At 39.3% G+C, this 27,363-nt stretch overlaps 1 protein-coding gene across 11 annotated transcripts in view; it reads left to right on the top strand.

The window, feature by feature from the left end:
- Positions 1 to 27,363, top strand: part of FBXL13 (F-box and leucine rich repeat protein 13) — a 304,728-nt gene that overhangs the window by 32,499 nt on the left and 244,866 nt on the right. For 7 of the 11 annotated variants that reach the window (XR_009209019.1, XR_009209014.1, XR_009209018.1 and 4 more), the window contains 4 exons: positions 10,473 to 10,589; positions 25,257 to 25,324; positions 25,930 to 26,078; positions 27,116 to 27,225. Coding sequence is in view for 3 of the 11 variants with exons in the window: in XM_058425448.1 (XP_058281431.1) it covers positions 10,578 to 10,589; positions 25,257 to 25,324; positions 25,930 to 26,078; positions 27,116 to 27,225 (339 nt within the window). In the remaining 8 variants the exon portion in view is untranslated. The remainder of the gene's footprint in view (positions 1 to 10,472; positions 10,590 to 25,256; positions 25,325 to 25,929; positions 26,079 to 27,115; positions 27,226 to 27,363) is intronic. The other 4 variants (XR_009209020.1, XR_009209022.1, XR_009209023.1 and 1 more) reach the window with 4 other exon arrangements.

The following is a 27,363-nucleotide window of genomic DNA, read 5'->3' as shown; positions in this document are numbered from 1 at the left end:
AATTCTATGTGTGAAAATATTGACTAAATTTAAAGGTGTATTGTTCAGTTTTTCTGTAAATTGAACATCGAAGTAAAAGCACAACATGGTTTTCTTAAAACACTAATCTGCTCTTTAATAAAAATTGGTAAAGGGTTATAAAAGGTTTATGAAAATCTCACCTTATGGTCAAACTGATTAAGATTAGATAGATTTGTCTGTGAGGTTTTATTAAAAATTGGGGTTGACATTAATAGTCCACTAATGCAAGGGTGAAATTTGGCTTTCTCTCTTGAACAAGATTTTCAAGTAATATTAAAAGGTAATGAAAGATTTTTGTTTTGTTTGCCTTTTAAATACACTATCAAAAAAAAAAAAAGAAAGGAAAGACAAAAGGCAGATTGTTTGGAAAGCTAAGTCCTCCCTCTATCAATGAGTAAAGGTGTTTGCCTTTAAAAAATTTTCGAGTCATCATTTTGGCTAAATGAGTGACTTACGGTGACCTGGAATTCTAGTTCATAATATCAAGTTTTTTAAAACTTTATATATATATATATATATATGTGTGTGTGTGTGTGTGTGTGTGTGTATTTATATTTATATTATATATATTTACATTTAATAGGCTTCCCAAAATTAAATTTCAGCTTTAAAATGGTCTTTTCTGACCTCTAACTTTGGAATGCTACAGAGGGCCCCTGAAGCATCCAAAAGAGAGGTAAACAGAATTATTTAACATGTTAAGTTACATGGGAAGCATTGTCAAAATAAAAATAATGTTTAATCTTCAGGTTATGTTTTAGGGAATGATATTAATGTATGTTCTAAAATTGTATGGGGCCAGGCACAGTAGCTCATGCCTGTAATCCCAACACTTTGGGAGACCGAGGAAGGCAGATCACCTGAGGCTAGGAGTTTGAGACCAGCCTGTCCAACATGGTGAAACCCCATCTCTACTAAAGGTACAAAAAGTTAGACAGGAATGGTGGCGGGTGCCTGTAATCCCAGCTACTTGGGAGGCTGAAGCGGAAGAATCACTTGAACCCAGGAGGTGGAGGTTGCAGTGAGGCAAGGTCATGCCTCTGCACTCCAGCCTGGGTGACAGAGCAAGACTGCATCTCAAAAACAAAAACAAAAATGTATAGGATTTATAAAATTCTAATATGTCTGAGTATATACTATCAACCATAATTATAGTTATTATGTTGTTGTTGTATATCACAGAAATAACCAAACTTCCTTGTATAGAACTGCTAACCCAAGTAAAACAAAAAATTAATTAAATACCAAGAAAATACTTTGCCAAGATTTTCATGTTAAACCAGCCAATACTGAAATTGATTAGATACACAATTTGAATTCCATAGTCTAAATCTAATTACCTATGATAACCATTAGTTATCAGTGCTATGAATTTAAATTGGAGAAACAACTGGTATTCAAGAGGACATAAGTCCAATATTAAGCATAGACTCATGGAAGACCAGGAAGGCTATCTTGTCCTTCCTGAGCCCTTAAAGCTTTTGTTATTAAAGGCTCTGCATTCCATGACTCATCATGGAAAAGATAAAATCATCCAAATTGAATGTAATTGATACAATGACTTATATATTTCAAAAATAGTTTAAAACCAATGTTTGGTTCCATATTCCTGGGAAGACAATCAAACCTTCAGGTACATTTGGCTATCAGGTACATTTGGCTATCCGATGGGTCATTTAAACATTCATAAAGGGAGATCATTCAACTGTCATTTTTAATGCATGTTTTATGCTACAGTGATTATTATGCCACAGTATATTTTCACCAGGTAAAGAAAGTTTTTATGGTTCACTGAGGATAATCAACTGCTTCACGGTCTAGAACCTGAAGACTGGATCTTTTGAGAACATCAGAGAAAGACTGTGCTTGCCATCCACACTGCAACAAAACTTTGGAACCTTGTACTTTGAGTTCATAATCTCACAATTGAGAAGAGTCCTTCCACACTCTTGGAACTGTACACCAATTGGAACCCTTAAGGTAAAACTAACCAGGAAAGTTTCTCCCCAGAAGAAGATGGCATCCTTGATGTAAACAGCTTTTCCTGAGATCACGGATCAAGACACCTACTATTGTGAGACTCTTATCTTTGAATGTTTTTTCCTTATTTATGCCTCTATAGCCAATAGAAATGATGAGGGGGTCTATTTTATGTACTTATAGGGTGTACTTTTATTTGTGAAGGATTTTGCACCAGCCTTATACATGAATAACTTTATACTTTGATGGATAAAAGGTGAAGGCCCAACTTAGGTGAGAAACTTTAATGGTATATATGTCGCCTCATAATTAGTCAAAACTCCTCTTTGCTCACTTTGGATGGAGCCAAGATGGCCGAATAGGAACAGCTCCGGTCTACAGCTCCCAGCCTGAGCAACACAGAAGACGGGTGATTTCTGCATTTCCGTTTGAGGTACTGGTTTCATCTCACTAGGGAGTGCCAAACAGTGGGTGCAGGACAGTCGGTGAAGCGCGCTGTGCACGAGCCGAAGCAGGGCGAGGCATTGCCTCACTCAGGAAGTGCAAGGGGCCAGGGAGTTCCCTTTCCTAGTCAAAGAAAGGGGTAACAGATGGCACCTGGAAAATCGGGTCAGTCCCACCCTAATACTGCGCTTTTCCAACGGGCCTGGAAAAACAGCACACTAGGAGATTGTGTCCCGCACCTGGCTCTGAGGGTCCGATGCCCACAGAGTCTTGCTAATTGCTAGCACAGCAGTCTGAGATCAAACTGCAAGGCGGCAGTGAGGCTGGGGGAGGGGCGCCCGCCATTGCCCAGGCTTGCTTAGGTAAACAAAGCAGCCAGGAAGCTCGAACTGGGTGGAGCCCACTACAGCTCAAGGAGGCCTGCCTGCCTCTGTAGGCTCCACCTCTGGGGGCGGGGCACAGACAAACAAAAATTCAGCAGGAACCTCTGCAGACTTAATTGTCCCTGTCTGACTGACAGCTTTGAGGAGAGTAGTGGTTCTCCCAGCACCCAGCTGGAGATCTGAGAACAGACAGACTGCCTCCTAAAGTGGGTCCCTCACCCCCAAGCAGCCTAACTGGGAGGCACCCCCCATTAGGGACAGACTGACACCTCACTCGGCCGGGTACTCCTCTGAGACAAAACTTCCAGAGGAACTATCAGACAGCTGAATTTGTGATCTCACAAAAATCTGCTGTTCTGCAGCCACCGCTGCTGACACCCAGCCAAACAGGGTCTGGAGTGGACCTCTAGTAAACTCCAACAGACCTGGAGCTGAGGGTCCTGTCTGGTAGAAGGAAAACTAACAAACAGAAAGGACATCCACACCAAAAACCCATCTGTACATCACCATCATCAAAGACCAAAAGTAGATAAAACCACAAAGATGGGGAAAAAACAGAGCAGAAAAACTGGAAACTCTAAAAAGCAGAGCACCTCTCCTCCTCCAAAGGAACGCAGTTCCTCACCAGCAACGGAACAAAGCTGGACGGAGGATGACTTTGACGAGTTGAGAGAAGAAGGCTTCAGACGATCAAACTACTCCAAGCTATGGGAGGAAATTCAAAACAATAGCAAAGAAGTTAAAAACTTTGAAAAAAAATTAGACGAATGGATAACTAGAATAACCAATGGAGAGAAGGGGTTAAAGGAGCTGATGGAGCTGAAAGCCAAGTATTGAGAACTACGCGAAGATTGCAGAAGCCTCAGTAGCAGATGCGATCAACTGGAAGAAAGGGTATCGCTGATGGAAGATGAAATGAATGAAATGAAGAGAGAAGGGAAGTTTAGAGAAAAAAGAATAAAAAGAAATGAACAAAGCCTCCAAGAAATTTGGGACTATGTGAAAAGACCAAACGTACGTCTGATTGGTGTACCTGAAAATGACGGGGAGAATGGAACCAAGTTGGAAAACACTCTGCAAGATATTATTCAGGAGAACTTCCCCAATCTAGCAAGGCAGGCCAACATTCAGATTCAGGAAATACAGACACCACCACAAAGATACTCCTTGAGAAGAGCAACTCCAAGACACATAATTGTCAGATTCACCAAAGTTGAAATGAAGGAAAAAATGTTAACGGCAGCCAGAGAGAAAGGTCGGGTTACCCACAAAGGGAAGCCCATCAGACTAACAGCTGATCTCTCAGCAGAAACTCTACAAGCCAGAAGAGAGTGGGGGCCAATATTCAACATTCTTAAAGAAAAGAATTTTCAACCCAGAATTTCATATCCAGCCAACCTAAGGTTCATAAGTGAAGGAGAAATAAAATCCTTTACAGACAAGCAAACACTGAGTGATTTTGTCACCACCAGGCCTGCCCTAAAAGAGCTCCTGAAGGAAGCACTAAACATGGAAAGGAACAACCGGTACCAGCCCCTGCAAAAACATGCCAAATTGTAAAGACCATCGAGGCTAGGAAGAAACTGCATCAACTAATGAGCAAAATAACCAACAAACATCATAATGACAGGATCAGATTCACACATAACAATGTTAACTTTAAATGTAAATGGGCTAAGTGCTCCAATTAAAAGACACAGACTGGCAAATTGGATAAGGAGTCAGGACCCATCAGTGTGCTGTATTCAGGAAACACATCTCATGTGCAGAGACACACATAGACTCAAAATAAAGGGATGGAGGAAGATCTATCAAGCAAATGGAAAACAAAAAAAGGCAGGGGTTGCAATCCTAGTCTCTGATAAAATAGACTTTAAACCAATAAAGATCAAAAGAGACAGAGAAGGCCATTACATAATGGTAAAGGGATCAATTCAACAAGAAGAGCTAACTATCCTAAATATATATGCACCCAACACAGGAGCACCCAGATTCATAAAGCAAGTCCTGAGTGACCTACAAAGGGACTTAAACTCCCACACAATAATAATGGGAGATTTTAACACCCCACTGTCAACATTAGACAGATCAACGAGACAGAAAGTTAACAAGGATATCCAGGAATTGAACTCAGCTCTGCACAAAGTGGACCTAGTAGACATCTACAGAACTCTCCACCCTAAATCAACAGAATATACATTTTTTTCAGCACCACACCACACCTATTCCAAAATTGACCACATAGTTGAAAGTAAAGCTCTCCTCAGCAAATGTAAAAGAACAGAAATTATAACAAACTGTCTCTCAGACCACAGTGCAATCAAACTAGAACTCAGGATTAAGAAACTCACTCAAAACCGCTCAACTACACGGAAACTGAACCAACCTGCTCCTGAACGACTATTGGGTACATAATGAAATGAAGGCAGAAATAAAGATGTTCTTTGAAACCAACGAGAACAAAGACACAACATACCAGAATCTCTGGGACACATTCAAAGCAGTGTGTAGAGGGAAATTTATAGCACTAAATGCCCACAAGAGAAAGCAGGAAAGATCCAAAATTGACACCCTAACATCACAATTAAAAGAACTAGAAAAGCAAGAGCAAACACATTCAAAAGCTAGCAGAAGGCTAGAAATAACTAAGATCAGAGCAGAACTGAAGGAAATAGAGACACAAAAAATCCTTCAAAAAATTAATGAATCCAGGAGCTGGTTTTTTGAAAAGATCAACAAAATTGATAGACCGCTAGCAAGACTAATAAAGGAGAAAAGAGAGAAGAATCAAATAGATACAATAAAAAATGAAAAAGGGGATGTCACCACTGATCCCACAGAAATACAATCTACCATCAGAGAATACTACAAACACCTCTATGCAAATAAACTAGAAAATCTAGAAGAAATGGATAAATTCCTCGACAAATACACCCTCCCAAGACTAAACCAGGAAGAAGTTGAATCTCTGAATAGACCAATAACAGGTTCTGAAATTGTGGCAATAATCAATAGCTTACCAACCAAAAAGAGTCCAGGACCTGATGGATTCACAGCCAAATTCCACCAGAGGTACAAGGAGGAACTGATACCATTCCTTCTGAAACTATTCCAATCGATAGAAAAAGAGGGAATCCTCCCTAACACATTTTATGAGGCCAGCATCGTCCTGATACCAAAACCTGGCAGAGACATAACCAAAAAAGAGAATTTCAGACCAATATCCTTGATGAACATTGATACAAAAATCCTCAATAAAATACTGGCAAACCAAATCCAGCAGCACATCAAAAAGCTTATCCACCGTGATCAAGTGGACTTCATCCCTGGGATGCAAGGCTGGTTCAACATATGCAAATCAATAAATGTAATCCAGCATATAAACAGAACCAAAGACAAAAACCACATGATTATCTCAATAGATGCAGAAAAGGCCTTTGACAAAAACACTTCATGCTAAAAACTCTCAATAAATTAGGTATTGATGGGACGTATCTCAAAATAATAACAGCTATCTATGACAAACCCACAGCCAATATCATACTGAATGGGCAAAAACTGGAAGCATTCCCTTTGAAAACTGGCACAAGACAGGGATGCCCTCTCTCACCACTCCTATTCAACATAGTGCTGGAAGTTCTGGCCGGAGCAATCAGGCAGGAGAAGGAAATAAAGGGTATTCAATTAGGAAAAGAGGAAGTCAAATTGTCCCTGTTTGCAGATGACATGATTGTATATCTAGAAAACCCCATTGTCTCAGCCCAAAATCTCCTTAAGCTGATTAGCAACTTCAGCAAAGTCTCAGGATACAAAATCAATGTACAAAAATCACAAGCATTCTTGTACACCAATCACAGACAAACAGAGAGCCAAATCATGAGTGAACTCCCATTCACAATTGCTTCAAAGAGAATAAAATACCTAGGAATCCAACTTACAAGGGGTGTGAAGGACCTCTTGAAGGAGAGCTACAAACCACTGCTCAATGAAATAAAAGAGGATACAAACAAATGGAAGAACATTCCATGCTCATGGATAGGAAGAATCAATATCGTGAAAATGGCCATACTGCCCAAGGTCATTTATAGATTCAATGCCATCCCCATCAAGCTACCACTGACTTTCTTCACAGAATTGGAAAAAACTACTTTAAAGTTCATATGGAACCAAAAAAGAGACCGCATCGCCAAGACAATCCTAAGCCAAAAGAACAAAGCTGGAGGCATCACGCTACCTGACTTCAAACTATACTACAAGGCTACAGTAACCAAAACAGCATGGTACTGGTACCACAACAGAGACATAGATCAATGGAACAGAACAGAGTCCTCAGAAATGATGCCGCATATCTACAACTATCTGATCTTTGACAAACCTGACAAAAACAAGCAGTGGGAAAAAGATTCCCTATTGAATAAATGGTGCTGGGAAAACTGGCTAGCCATATGTAGAAAGCTGAAACTGGATCCCTTCCTTACACCTTATACAAAAATTAATTCAAGATGGATTAAAGACTTAAATGTTAGACCTAAAACCATTAAAATCCTACAAGAAAACCTAGGCAATACCATTCAGGACATAGGCATGGGCAAGGACTTCATGTCTAAAACACCAAAAGCAATGGCAACAAAAGCCAAAATTGACAAATGGGATCTAATTAAACTAAAGAGCCTCTGCACAGCAAAAGAAACTACCATCAGAGTGAACAGGCAACCTACAGAATGGGAGAAAATTTTTGCAACCTACTCATCTGACAAAGGGCTAATATCCAGAATCTACAATGAACTCAAACAAATTTACAAGAAAAAAACAAACAACCCCATCAAAAAGTGGGTGAAGGATATGAACAGACACTTCTCAAAAGAAGACATTTATACAGCCAAAAAACACATGAAAAAATGCTCATCATCACTGGCCATCAGAGAAATGCAAATCAAAACCACAGTGAGATCCCATCTCACACCAGTTAGAATGGGTCAGGAAACTACAGGTGCTGGAGAGGATGTGGAGAAATAGGAACACTTTTACACTGTTGGTGGGACTGTAAACTAGTTCAACCATTGTGGAAGTCAGTGTGGCGATTCCTCAGGGATCTCGAACTAGAAATACCATTTGACCCAGCCATCCCATTACTGGATATATACCCACAGGACTATAAATCATGCTGCTATAAAGACACATGCACACATTTGTTTATTGCAGCACTATTCACAATAGCAAAGGGTTGGAACCAACCCAAATGTCCAACAACGATAGACTGGATTAAGAAAATGTGGCACATATACACCATGGAATACTATGCAGCCATAAAAAATGATGAGTTCATGTCCTTTGTAGGGACGTAGATGAAACTGGAAGACATCGTTCTCAGTAAACTGTCGCAGGGACATGGGACCAGGCACCGCATGTTCTCACTCGTAGGTGGGAGTTGAACAGTGAGAACTCATGGACACAGGAAGGGGAACATCACACTTGGGGGACTGTTGTGGGGTGGGGGGAGGGGGGAGGGAGGGCATTGGGAGATGTGCCTAGTGCTAGGTGACGAGTTAATGGGTACAGCAAAACAACATGGCACATGGATACATACGTGGGAAGCCTGCACATTGTGCACATGTACTCTAAAACCTAAAGTATAATAATAATAAAAAAAGTATAAAAAAAAATTCTTGCTCACTTCAAAATGCTGTCTAGGGATAGCCCTGCATATGTTTCTAAGACAAAATAGTAGTCCAAATCTATTATAAAAGATGAACATAAACAACAGAAGCACTTTACTCAATGGAGGCCCATTTCATCAGGACAGAATTCTGTGCTCCATTATGTAGGTTTGATTTAGTGGGAAAGCAAACGTTATCTTCAGAGTTAAAATGATTAAAGCCATAGCATCTTTGGAAGACACGGACCTGTTCAGTTTTAATAACAGGGATGAACACTTTCGTTATTTTTTGCCTCAAAAAATTTAATTGGTAAGTATATTCAAGAAGCATTGTAATCTAATGGTTTATTTGAGGTTTCAGAATATAAGATATCATTATCTACAGCTCTGAAATATTTGTATTTTTTCCTCAGAGTCTAAACTGCTCAGTAAATGTTCTGGTACCTTTGATTAGTCCAAAAGTTAAGTCCATGTTTAAATAAATTTCATACACTTCTAACAAAGATTGATGCTGCCTGAACACTTTCAGGCCCATTGCTTACTACACTCATTTATGCATTACCAGCGCCTAGAACAATGTCTGTTCAAAGTACATGCTCAATAAGTATTTGGAATATTTCTGAGAAATTTAAAATTTTTTTGTCATACTTTGGGTTCTGGGATACATGTACACAATGTGCAGGTTTGTTGCATATGTATACATGTGCCATGATGGTGTGCTGCACCCATTGGCTGGTCATTTACATTGGGTATATCTCCTGGTGCTGTCCCTCCCTCCTCCCCCCACCCCACCACAGGCCCCGGTGTGTGATATTCCCCTTCCTCTGTCCAGGTGTTCTCGTTGTTCAGTTCCCACCTGTGGGTGAGAGCATGTGGTGTTTGGTTTTTTTGTCCTTGCGATAGTTTGCTGAGAATGATGGTTTCTAAAAATGTTATGGTATAATAAAAATAAGCCCTAAGGCATAATTTTCTATCTAATTTATCAAAATAGATTTTATTCAAAAATGTAATAGAATCTTAAAGGACTTTGATAGATAATTGGCAATATATGTTATTCATCATGTAGCCTTTAAAGAATAAGTTAAACACAAAAGAAAGTTCATACTATAATTTCCTAAAGTTGAAGTTCCATAATAATAATATTCTATTTGCCCACAAGATACATGGCCTGATTAAGGCTTCTGATGTACCCCCATTCAAGTTGCTAATTTAGCCTGATACTGATAGTATTTAACTAACTTTATCGAAAAGTTTGTGAGAAAGTAACTTGGCTTTATTTCTTGAAGAAATCTTTGTCTTCAATTTCTTTTGTAGTAAAGGTGTGCTCTACAGCCGTTGGCATATGATTATATGAAAATGAGTTTATAAGAATGCACATTGCATGCATTCATGCATGGATGAATGAATGACATCTGGACATATGATAAGTATATAATAAAGATGTTGATATAGTTTGTAAAAAACAAACAAACAAACAAAAACAAACAAAAAAAACTCCTCTTAACCCACATCATGGGTTAAATAGAACATTGCCAGGAGGCCTTCATTCTTCTAGAAGGACATCATTTGTTAGGTCCTTTTTCCATGGTTTAGAATAAAAGAGGCAATAATTAGAAATGTATCTCTCATGATAGGCTGTATAGCAGATTATAATGTAAAGCCTGTTGTTACACAACAGACTTTAAATTCTCTTGTGAAAGTTATGCTAAATAATATAATTGGCTAAACAGAAAAGTACCTGTGCAGCTTCTGACACTTATGGCCTATGGAGAAATACATCAAATGTAGATTATAAAAATTCAGTTGTAGATGATTAATGAAAAGACCACTTAAAGCAAGTAGATTATCCAGCTCATTCTTTAATCTATTTAATTTTAGGTGGTTTGGTTTATGGGTACCCTGGGTAAGGAGCATACTCTAAACTCTTGGTATTATCCTCCTGAGAGTCATAATTAATAGTCTCCCTGGTGCACTGTATTCTCTTGAAGGTTTTAAATCTTGCATTCAGCCACCTCTAGAATGTCAAATGGTCTCTCTTCAAATGGAAAGACAAGAGCTGAAAGAAATGTGCGACCATGAGGACACTATAACCTATGAATGACGTGGTGAGACTGGAAACCCAAAATGATGGTAACTGAGAGTGGCATTAAGGCCCTAAGTTTTGGTCACACTTTCACCTAAGTGAGAACCTGACCAAAAAGGGGGAATCTTTTTTAAACAAAGTTGTGGGAGGTCATTGTTTTGGACTGAGCTCATTCACTAGGCCCCAACAGGCCAAACCAAACTGAAATGGGGTCACTTATGCTAAATGTGACATAATCACACTAAGACTTTACGGAAACACATAGATCCTAGAACAGACCAGGTTTTGTTTTTCTCCTGTAAATAGGACATTCCAGTATAAAGAGGTACCCATGAAGGGTCCCTCTACTCATACTTGTTTTTACCTTTGCAAAACTCAATGTTCTACTGTTTCCCAGTGTGTTTCAAGACCAAATAAGTACTTTTACAATGGTGATAGTGACATTGATAATTAAAGTTTTGGTCAATCTCTGAAAATTGAGAAAATGACCAACAGGGGGGAGTTGTTAAAGTGAACTAAATGTGGCCTGAGAAGGATTCCCTGCTTCTATATTTGAGTCTTTGTGGATGAACTGCAACCTAGCTTAATAGATAGACAAGATTGAAAACCTAACTAGGAGTATGCACCTGTATCAATAGCTGAGTCTTGGCCAATCCCAGCAGCCATACTTCAACCATTCATACACTGCTGAGTGTTCAAACTGTGTTCAAATAAGGCAAACACCAGTCTGTAACCAGTCCAGCTGTTCTGTACCTCACTTCCGATTTCTGCACATCATTTCCCTTTTTGTGTCTATTAATCTTCTTCCACCACATGGCTGCGCTGGAGTCTCTCTGAATCTGCTATGATTCTGGGGGCTACCCAATTCATGAATTATTCATTGCTCAATTAAATTCCTTTACGTTTAATTCGGCTGAAGTTTTTCTTTTATCAGTGCCTATTTATAAAGGATAAATACGTCTCTACTTAAAGACGAGTGAATACAGGAAACTGTGAGTAAGCCAAATAGTAAAGAAAAAGTAGGAACTGCTCTCATAACAGTAGAAGGAAAGACAGTTTCATTGTTTCAAGCATTCCAAGATGAAAGAATCAACCATTGTAAGGAGGAAATGAACTTCACAGACTTGGTTCTCATTTCTTAGGAAATGCAATCTCCAGATGGGCCTTCTAACTACAAGAGAAAGCATATATAAAATTTTAAAAATCTTTTTATTATGGAAACATTTTAACACAAAAGTAGAAGGAATACCATAATGATCACTCATCATCTAACTTGAACAATAATCAGCATTTTGCCAATCTTGTTAATTTATTCTCTCTTCCTCCATTTTTGCTGGAGTATTAGAAAGCAAATCCCAGAAATTATACTGTAGTGTGCATCTGTAATAGGAAATTATATTTTTAGAGAATAGAAACACAGTGCCACTGTCTTATGAATAAATAACAATAATCCTGAATGTCATCTAGTCCTGATTATATTCAGATGCATATTCTATATTTTAGTTTCCCAGATTGTCTCAAAATGTCTTTTTACATGTGTCTCTGTTCAAATCAGAATCCATACAGAGTCTACATACTGCACTTGGTTGTTATTTATCTAACATCTGTTGTAATGGACAGGAATTCTCCTTGTCTTATTTTTTCTGCATGCGACTTATTTATTGAAGGAAACGGGTAATTTGTCTTGTAAAATGTCTCACGTTCTCAATGCTTCCGCTAGTGTCATTTTACTTACTCTGTTTCCTGTATTTCCTGCAAGCTGGTGGTTAAATCTAGATGCTTGATTTCATTCAGGTTCCCCGCTACCAACTTTTTATGTGGACAATAATATTGCATAGAGGTGTTGTGTTTTTCCTAGTGCATCACATCTGGAGGCACACATGATCTGGTTGACCCACTTTTAATGAATCTTGACTCCTAGAGATCTTAATATCATTCCGTATTAGTTGTATCCTACAATGTGCATATTGTAGGCCTTTTCTGCATCTATTCAGATAATCATGTGGTTTTTGTCATTGGTTCTGTTTATGTGATGGATTATGTTTATTGATTTGTGTATGTTGAACCAGGCTTGCATCCCAGGGATGAAGCCAACTTGATCGTGGTGGATAAGCTTTTTGATGTGCTGCTGGATTCAGTTTTCCAGTATTTTATTGAGGATTTTCACATTGATGTTCATCAGGGATATTGGCCTAAAATTCTTTTTTTGTTTTTTCTCTATCAGGCTTCGTATCAGGATGATGCTAGCCTCATAAAAAGAGTTAGGGAGGATTTCCTCTTTTTCTATTGATTGAAATAGTTTCAGAAGGAATGGTACCAGCTTGTGTTTGTACTTCTGGTAGAATTCGGCTGTGAATCTGTCTGGTCCTGATCTTTTTTTGGTTGGTAGGCTGCTATTGCTTCAGTTTCAGAACCTGTTTTTGGTCTGTTCAGAGATTCAGCTTCTTCCTGGTTTAGTCTTGGGAGGGTGTATGTGTCCAGGAATATATCCATTTCTTCTAGATTTTCTAGTTTATTTGCGTAGAGGTGTTTATAGTATTCTCTGATGGTAGTTTGTATTTCTGTGGGATCGGTGGTGATACCCCCTTTATCATTTTTTATTGTATCTATTTGATTCTTCTCTCTTTTCTTCCTTATTAGTCTTGCTAGCGGTCTATCAATTTTGTTGGTCTTTTCAAAAAACCAGCTCCTGGATTCATTGATTTTTTGAAGGGTTTTTTGTGACTGTCTCCTTCAATTCTGCTCTAATCTTAGTTATTTCTTGCCTTCTGCTAGCTTTTGAATGTGTTTGTTCTTGCTTCTCTAGTTCTTTTAATTGTGATGTTAGGGTGTTGATTTTAGATCTTTCCTGCTTTCTCTTGTGGGCATTTAGTGCTGTAAATTTCCCTCTACACACTGCTTTAAATGGGTCCCAGAGATTCTGGTACATTGTGTCTTTGTTCTCCTTGATTTCAAAGAACATGTTTATTTCTGCCCCAGTTTCGTTATTTATTTAGCCAGGAGTCATTCCGGAGCAGGTTGTTCAGTTTCCATGTAGTTGTGCAGTTTTGAGTGAGTTTATTAATCCTGAGTTCTAATTTGATTGCACTGTGGTCTGCGAGACAGTTTTTTGTGATTTCTGTTCTTTTACATTTGCTGAGGAGTGTTTTACTACTAAGTATGTGGTCAATTTTAGAATAAGTGCGACATGATGCTGAGAAGAGTGTATATTCTGTTGATTTGGGGTGTGGAGTTCTTAGATGTCTATTAGGTCTGCTTGGTCCAGAGCTGAGTTCAAGTCCTGGATATCCTTGTTAACCTTCTGTCTCATTGATCTGTCTAATGTTGACAGTGGGGTGTTAAAGTCTCCCATTATTATGGTGTGGGAGTCTAAGTCTATTTGTAGGTCTCTAAGGACTTGCTTTATGAATCTGGGTGCTCCTATATTGGGTGCATATATATTTAGGATAGTTAGCTCTTCTTGGTGAATTGATCCCTTTACCAATATGTAGTGGCTTTCTTTGCCTCTTTTTGATCTCTGTTGGTTTAAAGTCTGTTTTATCAGAGACTAGGATTGCAACCCCTGCTTTTTTTTTGCTTTCCATTTGCTTGGTAAGTATTCCTCCATCCCTTTATTTTGAGCCTATGTGCATCTTTGCACATGAGATGGGTCTCCTGAATACAACACACTGATGGATCTTGACTCTTTATCCAGTTTGCCAGTTTGTGTCTTTTAATTGGGGCATTTAGCCCATTTACATTTAAAGTTAATATTGTTATGTTTGAATTCGATCCTGTTATTATGATGTTAGCTGGTTATTTTGCCTGTTAATTGATGCAGTTTCTTCATAGCATCAATGGTCTTTACTATTTGGGATGTTTTTGCAGTGGCTGGTACTGGTTGTTCCTTTCCATGTTTAGTGCTTCTACCAGGAGCTCTTGTAATGCAGGCCTGGTGGTGACAGAATCTCTCAGCATTTACTTGTCTGTAAAGGATTTTATTTCTCCTTCACTTATGAATCTTAGTTTGACTGGACATGAGATTCTGGGTTGAAAATTCTTTTCTTTAAGAATGTTGAATATCGGCCCCCACTCTCTTCTGTCTTGTAAGGTTTCTGCCAAGAGATCAGCTGTTATTCTGATGGGCTTCCCTTTGTGGGTAACCCGATCTTTCTGTCTGGCTGCGCTTAACATTTTTTCCCTCATTTCAACCTTGGTGAATCTGACAATTATGTGTCTTGGAGTTGCTCTTCTCAAGGAGTATCTTTGTGGTGGTGTCTGTATTTCCTGAATTTGAATGTTGGCCTGCCTTGCTATGTTAGGGAAGTTTTCCTGGATAATATCCTGAAGAGTGTTTTCTAACTTGGTTGCATTCTTCCTGTCACTTTCTGGTACACCAATCAAACCTATATTTATTTGGTCTTTTCACCTAGTCCCAAATTTCTTGGGGGCTTTGTTAATTTCTTTTCACTCTTTTTTCTCTAATCTTGTCTTCTTGCTTTATTTCATTAATTTGATCTTCAATCACCGATATCCTTTCTTCCACTTGATGGAATCGGCTATTGAAGCTTGTGCATGCATCATGAAGTTCTCATGCCGTGGTTTTCAGCTCCATCAGGTCATTTAAGGTCTTCTCTATGCTATTCATTCTAGTTAGCCATTCATCTAATCTTTTTTCAAGGTTTTTAGCTTCCTTGCGATGGGTTAGAACATGCTCCTTTAGCTCAGAGAAGTTTGTTATTACCCACCTTCTGAAGCCTACGTCTGTCAACTTGTCAAACTTATTCTCTGTCCAGTTTTGTTCGCTTGCTGGCGAGGAGCTGCGATCCTTTGGAAGAGAATAGGCCCTGTGTTTTTTTGGAATTTTCAGCTTTTCTGCTCTGGTTTCTCCCCATCTTTGTGGTTTTATCTACCTTTGGTCTTTGATGTTGGTGACCTACAGATGGGGTTTTGGTGTGGATGTCATTTTTGTTGATGTTGACAATATTCCTTTCTGTTTGTTAGTTTTCCTTTAACAGTCAGACCCCTGAGCTGCAGGTCTGTTGGAATTTGCTGGAGGTCCACTCCAGACCCTGTTTGCCTATGTATCACCAGTGGAGGCTGCAGAACAGCAAATATTGCTGCCTGATCCTTCCTCTGGAAGCTTCGTCCCAGAGGGGCACCTGCCTGTTTGAGGTGTCTGTCAACCCCTACTGGGAGATGTTTCCCAGTCAGGCTACGTGGGGGTCAGGGACCTGCTTGAGGAGGCAGTCTGTCCATTCTCGGAGCTTGAACGCCGTGCTGAGAGAACCACTGCTTTCTTCAGAGCTGTCAGACAGGGACGTTTAAGTCTGCAGAAGCTGTCTGCTGCCTTTTGTTCTACTATGCCTTGTCCCCAGAGGTGGAATCTATAGGGGCAGTAGGCCTTGCTGAGCTGCGGTGGGCTCCGCCCAGTTTGTGCTGCCTGGCCTCTTTGTTTACACTGTGAGCTACTCAAGCCTCAGCAATGGCAGATGCCCCTCCCCCCGCCAATCTGCAGTGTCGCAGGTCGATCTCAGACTGCTGCGCTAGCAGTGAGTAAGGCTCCATGGGTGTGGGACTCACCGAGCCAGGCATGGGAGGGTATCTCCTGGTCTGCAGGTTGCTAAGACTGTGGGAAAAGCTCAGTATTTGGTCAGGAGTGCCCCGTTTTTCCAGGTACAGTCTGTCATGGCTTCTCTTGGCTTGGAAAGGGAAATCCCCTGACCCCTTGCACTTTCTGGATGAGGCAACATCCTACTCTGCTCCAGCTCGCCCTCCGTTAGGTGCACCCACTGTCCAACCAGTCCCAATGAGATGCACCAGATACCTCTGTTGGAAATGCAGAAATCATCCATCTTCTGTGTTGATCTCACTGGGAGCTGCAGACTGCAGACCGGAGCTGTTTCTATTCAGCCATCTTGGAAGCATGCCCAAAAATATTCTTTTACAGACAGGGTCTCACTCTGTCACTCTTGCTGGAGTGCAGTGGCATGATCATAGTTCACTGTAACCTTGAATTCCTGAGCTCAAACAATCCTCCTGCCTCTGCCTCCTGAGTAGCTGGGACTACTAGGTGTGAGCTACCATACCCGGCTAATTTTTTTTTCCTTTGGTACAGACAGAGTCTCACTGTGTTGCCCCAGCTGGTCTCAAACTCCTGGCCTCAAGAGATCTTCCTACCTCAGCCTCCCAAAGTGCTGGGATTACAGGCGTGACCCACTGTGTCTTTTAAAATAATAAAATAAAATATAAAATATTTTAAAATAATGCTATCACAGAGGAGCACCGTGTAAAAAAACCCTAAAATGTAAATGAAAGATGTGGATTTGAAAAGTCTTACTGATGAAAAAAGTTTAACTATGGAAAGGAAACTTAATCTTAGGACCCTTAGGGGCTGGAGTTTTAATCATTTGGGAGAGGCAGACAGTGCCTGTGCCCCAAACAAGAATCAGTTGGTTGATAATCAGTTGGTTGATCCTGTATTCTTGTTGGCTCTGCAAAGGTATTTTATTTCTTTTGAAACTGAGTACGTTACTGTTATCTGATAAGGCATCAAAATAAACATTACTGTAATCTGGAAGGAGTAAAAAATAGTAAAGTGTGGAAATAATGAAGATAGGAACTAGATTCATGTTGTTTAGGATAAGTTTAAGTGTAACATATAATAGTAATGATGTGATATTTATGTATATTCTGTCTGCTATTTATGGCATTTTAGGTGTTCTAAGGAATGACTTTGTAAATTGTAGTTTAAATTATTTCAGGGACTTTACTTAATGAAGTTTGTAACAAACATTAACATGTTTAAGAAACACTGAGTTTCCAAAATTGTATTTATTTAAATATGTGTTTATTGATAAAAAGCATTAAAGTACAAATGTTAGCGTTTCTGTCCAGGCACAACAGAGGTATCTGGTGCATCTCATTGGGGCTGGTTGGACAGTGGGTGCACCTAACGGAGGGTGAGCTGGAGCAGGGTAGGATGTCGCCTCATCCAGAAAGTGCAAGGGGTCAGGGGATTTCCCTTTCCAAGCCAAGGGAAGCCATGACAGACTATACCTGGAAAAACGGGGCACTCCTGACCAAATACTGAGCTTTTCCCACAGTCTTAGCAACCTGCAGACCAGGAGATACCCTCCCATGCCTGGCTCGGTGAGTCCCACACCCATGGAGCCTTACTCACTGCTAGCGCAGCAGTCTGAGATATTAAAGATATTTAATATTAAATTAATATTAAATTTAATATTAATTTAATATTAAAGATATTAATACCAGTCTTTAGGTATTAAAGACTCTTTTGGGCCAGGCACTGTGGCTTGTGCCTGTAACCCCAACACTTTGGGAGGCTGAAGTGGGCAGATCACTTGAGGCCAGGAGTTCAAGAGCAGCCTGGGCAACATGGTGAAACCCCATCTCTACTAAAAATACAAAAATTAGCTGGGTGTGGTGGTGCACACCTGTAATCCCAGCTACTGAGGAGACTGAGGCACGAGAATCGCTTGAACCGGGGAGTGGAGATTGCAGTGAGCAAAGATCGTGCTCCAGCCTGGGTGACAGATTGAGACTCTGTCTCAAAAATAAATAAATAAATAAATCAGTAATTTGCAGAAGATCAAGAAATAAGAAAAATGACTCATCGTGAAAAATTCAGCACTTCATACCATGCCGTGCTGCTATATATAAAGATAATATTCTCTCTGTATTAAAGACATGGCTTCTTTTTGCTATTGTTATTAACTTTTAGGGCTTTTGAAAAATAAAAAAAATCAGAGTTGGGAGGGATTTAAATTAGGCATATCCATTCAACACGTATTTATAATCCCCATTCTGTTTTGCTAGTATTGTTCTAGAACAGTGGTCACCAACCTTTTTGGTACCAGAGACCGGTTTCGTGGAAGAAATTTTTTCCATGGACTGTGGTGGGATGGTGGGGGTGATTTAAGGATGAAACTGTTGTACCTCAGATCATCAGGTATTAGTTAGATTCTCATAAGGAACACACAACCTAGATCCTTTGCATGCACAGCTCACAGTGGGGTTCGTGTTCCTGTGAGAATCTAATGCTGCAGATGATGAGGTGGAGCTCAGGAGGTAATGCTCACTTGCCCACTGCTCACCTCCCACTGTGTGGCCCAGTTCCTAACAGGCCATGGACCTGTACCAGTCTGTGGCCTGGGGGTTGGAGACCCCTATTCTAGAATGATACTATGTCGGATATAAGTGAAGCTCATTAATGAAGTAAAGGCATGGTACTTTATAATATGGTGAATTATGTTAAGACAATTTCGTATATAATCTTTAGATTTGCAGGTTAACTGAGCAAAAAAGGGAATTGCCTGCCAGAAGAAAAATAATATTACAATATACTGAAAGCTAAAAATTATAATATAAAGTTAATGATTTACATTTATTTTACATTTGGTTCTTACCAGATTCTTAATACTTTACTAGGTACTTTAAGTATTTTATAGAACTGAAACTTTTTTTCTATAGCTGTTGTTTAAATGCATTTTTTTACATATAGTAAATGGATATCTTACAAAATTAAAAATTAATGGGACCAATTACTACTTATATTAAAGAGCCATAAATTTGGTATCTGTTAAGTCAACAGTAATGATTTGTAATAGTATTTCATTATTTTTTCATTTACTACAACACTTCCCCAGGTCTCACCAGCCTGGGATATAAGTAGAGCAGTGTTAATAGGAATATCCCAGATTTCACTGCCTCTAGCTCCTGTCTTCATAACACAAGAGGTCAGTTTCCTCTTCAAGTTCTACCCATTTGTCTTTGGGAATCCCAAAGCTATCCCATGTGAATTCAAGAATTCCTCCTAGTGTCTATCTGGAACCTGTGAGGCCATCTGAAGGGGAACCCTAGAACTGCCACCCTGGTCTTCCTAAGAGCCCCAATGTCTGCCTGAGCTGGTGTTCCAGGCTGTACACCTGCAAATCCTTAAGTGCCAAATACTCTTCCTTTCCCTTGGCCTGCCAACTTTACTTAGACCACACTGGTTGGTGACACGTTTCACAAGATGCCGTATTTTTCTGAAGACTGCTAATAACTCAAACTCATACTTCAATACTAAAGCCACATTTGTTTACCTGCCAAAATAGTACCACTTTGTGGCAATACTTAAACTTTTAATTCGTTTTCCCACCAGCTTTGAAAGGAAATACCTCTCAGTAAAATTTTAATTTGAAAGATTGTATTTCAAAAATTGGCATAATGTAAGACTTTTGTAATATTTTTTGTATCACAGTTTAAGTTTTAAAAATGTAAAGTCACATTAAATCTGATGGCCTTGTGCTCTGTGTGCTGTACAGTAGTGGGGAACATGCTGAGAGGTGCCAGCATGCTGGCAGCCCTCGCAGCCCTCGCTCGCTCTCGGTGCCTCCTCTGCCTGGGCTCCTACTTTGGCGGCACTTTAGGAGCCCTTCAGCCCGCTGCTGCACTGTGGGAGCCCCTTTCTGGGCTGGCCAAGGCCGGAGCCGGCTCCCTCAGCTTGCCAAGAGGTGTGGCGGGAAAGGCGCCGGCAGGAACCGGGGCTGCGCACGGTGCTTGTGGGCCAGCGCGAGTTCCGGATGGGTGTGGGCTCGGCGGACCCTGCACTGGGAGAGGCCAGCTGGCCGGCACTGCCGTCTCCACCGGCCCTGGGCAGTGAGGGGCTTAGCACCTGGGCCAGCAGCTGCTGTGCTCAATTTCTCATGGTGCCTTAGCTGCCTTCCTGCGGGGGCAGGGCTGGGGACCTGCAGCCCACCATGCCTGAGCCTCCCCACCACCGTCTGTGGGCTCCTGTGCCACCCGAGCCTCCCCAACGAGCACCGCCCCCTGCTCCACGGTGCCCAGTCCCATCGACCACCCAGTGGCTGAAGAGTGTGAGCACATGGCGCCAGACTGGCAGGCAGCTCCACCTGCAGCCCCAGTACGAGATGCACTGGGTGAAGCCAGCTGGGCTCCTGAGTCTAGTGGGAACTTGGAGAACCTTTATGTCTAGCTAAGGGATTGTAAATACACCAATCAGCACTCTGTCTCCAGCTCCAGGTTTGTAAACACACCAATCAGCACCCTGTGTCTAGCTCAGGGTTTGTGAATGCACCAGTTGACACTCTGTATCTACCTACTCTGGTGGGGACTTGGAGAACCTTTGTGTCCACACTCTCTATCTAGCTAATCTGGTGGGGATGTGGAGAACCTTTGTGTCTAGCTCAGGGATTGTAAACGCACCAATCAGCGCCCTGTCAAAACAGACCACTCAGCTCTACCAATCAGCAGGATGTGGGTGGGGCCAGATAAGAGAATAAAAGCAGGCTGCCTGACCCAGCAGTGGCAACCGGCTGGGGTCCCCTTCCACACTGTGGAAGCTTTGTTCTTTCATTCTTTGCAATAACTCTTGCTGCTGCTCACTCTGGGTCCGCACTGCCTTTATGAGCTGTAACACTCACCAAGAAGGTCTGCAGCTTCACTCCTGAAGCCAACGAGACCACGAACCCACCGGGAGGAACGAACAACTCCAGACGCCCCGCCTTAAGAGGTGTAACACTCACCGCGAAGGTCCGCAGCTTCATTCTTGAGCCAGCAAGACCACGAACTAACCAGAAGGAAGAAACTCCAAACACATCCAAACATCAGAAGGAACAAACTCCAGACACGCCACCTTTAAGAACTGTAACACTCACCGCGAGGGTCTGCGGCTTCATTCTTGATGTCAGTGAGACCAAGAACCCACCAATTCCGGACACAATGCCTTTCCTTCACTTTGTATTGCACAAATAGTGCTGCGTGCCTCATAGGAGCAGTTCTTTTGGATTCTGCCTACAGTTCTTTCTTCCCTAAGACTCAGACCCCTGATTCAGGTGGCAGAGACAGATGCCATGTGGCTCCCCACCCCTATCCCCATTCTTGTCTTTCTTTCAGAGGATAGGAAAAGAAAAAAGAAAAAAACAAAAACAAAAAACAAAAAAACCTTTCTTAGTATCTTGTCTGTCAAAACAAAAATATTTAAATTGACTTTTAGAACTGTGTGTGTGTGTGTGTGTGTGTGTATGAGGGGGATGGAGAGAGAGACAGAGACAGACAGAGAGAGAGAGAGACAGCAGAGAGAGAGAGAGAGAGGGTCTCACCATGTTGCCCAGGCTGGAGTGCAGTGGCACAATCATAGCTTGCTCACTGCAGCCTCTATCTGAGCTCCAGTGATTCTCCCACCTCAACCTCCCAAGTTGCTGGTACTACGGGTGCGTGCTACCACACCCAGCTAATTTTTTATTTTTAGTAGAGACAAAGTCTCACTATGTTGCCCAGGCTACTGTTTAAGTCCTGAGCTCGAGGGATCCTCCCACCTCAGCCATCCAAAGTTTTGGGATTGCAAGTGTGAGCCACCATGCCTGGCTGACTTCTAGAATGTAATATTAGACAGGCCCAGGTAACAGAATCCATTAGATTTAGGCCAATGTTATCCCACCCCCACACCTCATACTCATTAAATGTTGAAAATATAGAAAATGAGAAGGAAAAACTAAAGATTTTTTCTGTAGCTATTGAAATCCTCACATCAACTGAGTGTGCAATGCAAATATATGGTCCTTGTCTAGATTCTAGTTTGAACAAACCGTATAAGACATTTGGAGGACAATTCCAGAGAGTTGGCTATGGCATGGGTACAATGATATTAAGCAATTACTATTAAGTGTCTAAGGCAGGATAATGGAATTGTGGTTGCAAAGAAAATGTACTCATTTTTTAAAAGATGGATATTATAAGATTTGGGGGATGAAATGTCATGATGTCTTAATTTGTATACTTTAAAATAGAAAAAGCAAGTATGGCAGAATGTTGACAATGTTAAACATGGACTGTGGGTATTAGGTGTTTATTTTATTTCTCTGTAAGTTTGAAATTTTAAATCTTATTTTCCTCCAACCCTGGCAGAGGAATGGAATTTTTTTATAAGCTATTTTTTTTTAGGACTGGGTTGTAATCTTGCTACATATATCTTTTCAAAAAGAAATCAGTTTTATATTTCACTTCTTTTTCTCTCCTAATCTATAAAAATATGTTTCCTTGAAACTAGTGTGTGTGCTATTGTATGCTGCTGGAGCTCAGCTTAAAATTTGGGCCTTAACACTCTTCTGTCCCAAGTGTACGTGAGGAATAAGACATACTCTCAGTCATAATAGTGACTAATCACAGCAGTAATTCCTAGACAGGGTAAGAGTAGAGAGCTAAGGAATCTTGGGAAGTGAGCCTGGGTAGTTTACAAGTTTTGCAGGTGATTCCAACTGGCTTCTTGTAGGCCACTGGCCTAAAAAAGTAGTGTTAAACCCTAACTTAATACTATGAAAAATCTTTCGCAACTAATTCATTATTTATTTCTTTAACTTTAAAAATCATCTCTTATGGTAGAATTTTTTCTTTTATTTCCAGCCTAGAAATTAACCTTACAGTGTACCTGGACTCTCAGAAATCGTATTGTGATGCACTGTCCATTCCTCCTTCACTTTGTTTATAACTGCAGGTGTCTGGGGACAGCAGCACTAGTGGTATGAGTGTTATGTGAGGGTACTCTGAGGCCATGCGTAGCCAGCACTAACTTGCTGTTTATCCACTGACTTGCCCACAAAGTTGTTACCAGAATCCTTTGCCCTCCATTTGTGGTAGTCAGATGGCAGAGAATTGGCTTGCATCTAAGCAGTTTTCTAATTCTGTTGATGGATCAATACATATATATTTGTTGAGCTCCTACTCTGTGCAAAACACTGCCAGCTGGAATTAAAAGGTGAGAGGAAGAATATTTTTCAATCAGAAGCAGTTAAACATTATGCAGTGACTATGAAGGGTGGGAAGCCGTTGGCTGGAGTGTAGGTGGTGGAAACATAAATGGAGGAAGTGAAGCCATGTGACTAAGTGGTCCAAATGTGCCCAGTGGCTGGATTGGCCAGAGATTCCTTGGAGCTGCAGTGAAGTTAACACATGCCCACCCCCAAGTGGGGAATGGGGCATTACTGGGCTGGAGTCCTCTTGCATATTAGTCCCTTGGAGATGCTCTCTTAAACTTGCTTTTCCCTGTGAAGAAAACAAGAGTATACCAATAATAATAATAAGGAAAAATCGTGATTTTAATTGTTTCTTTCTCTCCTTCCTTCCTTTCCCCTCCCTCTCTCCCTCCCTCCCTCATTCCCTCCCTCCCTCCCTCCCTTCCAAGCTGGGAGAACAATAAATGTAAAGTTAAAATAAAAATTTATGAAGAGAAACTCTTAAAAAATGAATATTAGAACAACAAAAATTCTGGTGTATTATAAATCATGAATTAATGAGGATTTAAATTACTTCTTTCAATAATAGAATAGAAAATACTTTTATGCTGTTTTAAAGAGTTGATCATCAGAAAAGAAAACTTGAGTTCAAATGGTACTTGCTGAATTTTAATAATTCTTTTCAAAGTCACTATTACTATAATGTTTTGAACTACATTCATTTGGTCATATAATATACTCATATTTTTATGACATCATTTACTGTAGTTATTTAGGACTTTTCAGGTAATATCATCTAAAAAGAATCAAGCTCATGAAATTTAGGGACCTACAACAGTACTGAAAAATTGTAATGTTAATGAAATTTGTCTGCCTGTGCCACCTCATCCCCTTCTTGGTTTTTATCCTGCCTGCTGTAATATCCTCAGTACTCCTTCTTTATTCATCTGGATTCCTTTCTTCTATAAAAATCTGAATTTAGTGAAAAATGACTTGAATCTTTTATGTTTTCCCTCACTGTAGGCATAATTTGCATTTAATCTCCATCAAAAGTGAGGATTTTCACATGGCAGGGGTCCTTTGGGCCTTTCTTGTATGCCTAAAATAAATCTGATGAACATGTGTATGCCATATCTGTTAATTTAACAAAGTATTTATACCAATGTGCAAAGAAGAAAACATTTGCCTTAGAAAAGTAGAATTCAGAATTCCTGGCTGTTGGTATAGATTTGAACCAAACTTACCTATGCACCAAATAGATGTGACTATATGTTTGTATATCTATATAGTAAGCAAAGGGGCAATAAAATAAGAGGAAAACACCACTAACAACAGTAGCCATGTGCATATAATAAATATGTTAATATAATAATATCTTTATTTATTAAGGAATGCACAGAAGATGTAGATGATTTCAGTTAGGTGTTGCCACATGTTATTGTGAATAGTTGTAAGTGATAAATTTGCATCTCTTTAAGCATATTCCACAGTTTAGACTTTTAATTTATGTGGTTTTCCTATTCCTGCTTGGTAAATGAGGAATTCCTCTATGTTGAAAAGAGAATCTCAGTTTATATCCTTGAAAAAATCATTCTGTTTGATTCAGAATGATTCAGAAAATCATTCTGTTTTAATAGTGAACAGCAGAACTGCAATTCTATACTATTATAAATATAGCTTATCATAACAATGCCATGATGCTTAACTCAAAATGCTTCAAACTAAGTGAGATATAATGGGAAAATATATTAAGCTGTTATTTTAAGTTAAAAAAATACACAAAATTCCAAAACATAAATGGTATATAGTTCTTTCAGCCCATTCCTGTCTCCAACTGCCCAATTCCCTTCCCTCTTGGCATCCATTGCTCTCTTTTTCTTGAGTATCTTGCAGAGGTAGTCTATGCATTCCATTTATTTCTAATATTTGTTATTTCGATTATTTATTTACTTTAGATGGCTCCGGAATTGATGATAAAAGCCTGTAGCTTTTATACTGGACATTTAGTAAAGACTCATTTTTGGTAAGAATGTGATTTTTACAAACAATTTCTTCCTCTTTGAGTTTTTATTCTTGATATTCTCCATGCCAAGAAAAATTCACTTTTGGCCAGTTGTGCTGATTTTATCTGTTTAATCATGTTTCTACCATTTTGTATTATATATTTCTTTTATATTTAATCAGCTTTTACTTAGTTAAAATATGTATTTTACTTCTTTAAGGTATAACTATCTTTTCTTAAAAAATAAAACTTTAAAATTAAAATATAGTTAGTTTCACAGTCCACTTATCTGAAACCCTTGGAGCCAAATATGTTGTGGAATTTAGATTCCTTTTTAAAAAGATGTCATTAGGTGGTTCTTTTGGTAAATTGGAATTATGACAACATGATTTTATCCCATGATTTCTTTATTTTATCCAAAAAGAAATATGACTCATATAATCTCCATTTTTCTCTATAACTCTTAGGAATTCTTCAGGTCATACCCAAGTTGTAGAAGTTTGTTTCTATGCTGTGGCTTTTGAGGTCATAAAAGAGATATCATTCTTTTTTCCTCTTAATTTATTTACTGATATATTGCCCTAATGTCAAAATATTATTTTTTAAAAAATATCTTCTGCCTGCAGCACTTGGAGAGACATAGCTCGTACAAATGAAAATGTCGTCCTGGCTGAAAAAATGAACAGAGCAATGACATGTTACAATTTCAGACTTCAAAAATCTGTATTTCATCACTGGCACTCTTATATGGAAGACCAGAAAGAAAAACTTAAAAGTAAATTCTTACATAGTAGCAATTACTTTTTGTATCCATTTATTGAAATAACAAAAAAACTAACAGTTAAGCATACTTTGTATACTTAGAGAACCTATTGTTTTTATGTCTAGACAGTTGTCATGAAATGAAGGTAGAGCTGCTAATTTAAAAATAATGAGATTTGTCTCAAAGGATTTTATTTTAATAGCAAACATTTAAAATCAAATCTTGTGTGCATTTGTGTGTATGTATACATGAATATAAATAGAATCTACTATGAGCTTTTTTACAAAATAGAGAGCTGGATGGGTTCCAAATAGTATGGACAGGTACCAAAATTGACTATTTTTGTAAAGAGGTTTATGCTTTTTACAAATATTACGTTTAAAGTATATATGAAGAAACTTAAAAATAAAAATTATCTTCTCTTAAGATCTTGGGGGTTATACCGAGTGGGTGGCAGGTACGTTCATGTGATCCATGCCCACTCAGTATAACCTCCAAGAGCTCTTGCCTTCCAGTTAGATTTTTTTGCAACTCTCCTGATAATAACTTGTTTATGACTGTTGCAAACCAGAGAATCATTTCTTTTTGACTGGCTTTGGTTGGTACCTCAGTTAGAGTGGACCCTCCGAAGATTTTAACATTAGTGTAACGAAGGGTTAGGAAGTGGTTAATCATAAGACATAAAATTAAATTCAAAGGCATTGGATCTAAATGCTACCTTATGACTGTATTTCTTATGAAAAAGTTTAGAAGTTCTGGTTTTACAAAGAACAACCTTGTTTAAAAAAAGAAATGATACATGTCTTGACATTTCTATTGCAGCTATTAAATCTTAATTTCTAAGGGCAAAGGTGATGTTTCCAGGTTAATAAAGTCTCGAGAGTACTAATGCTATCAAAAGTAATTAATTTCAAGTGTAAATAAAACCAAACAAAAACGATCTGATGCGACATTGTCTAATAAACATGATAGACTATTAAATCACTTTGTGTTTTTTGGAAATAGCTATAACTATTAATATATACAGTAATCTAGTAAATTTCCTTCAGATATGCTATTGCGGATACAACAGATCATCTATTGTCACAAGCTAACCATTATCCTAACAAAATGGCGGAAAACAGCAAGACATAAGAGTAAAAAGAAAGAAGATGAGCTGGTATTGTATATTGAAACAATTTTTTAAGAATCCGAATTTTTCAGTTATATTCATGTTGCCTCAAATAATAATGCTGTGTGTGGAAAATACTAAAATCCTGAATATTATCTACTTTTGATGAGATTCTTGTTATTTTTT

The sequence above is a fragment of the Hylobates moloch genome, unplaced genomic scaffold, assembly GCF_009828535.3.
Source record: "Hylobates moloch isolate HMO894 unplaced genomic scaffold, HMol_V3 SCAFFOLD_1, whole genome shotgun sequence".
Classification (NCBI taxonomy): domain Eukaryota; kingdom Metazoa; phylum Chordata; class Mammalia; order Primates; family Hylobatidae; genus Hylobates; species Hylobates moloch.
This window is presented reverse-complemented; position numbering and strand designations above follow the sequence as displayed.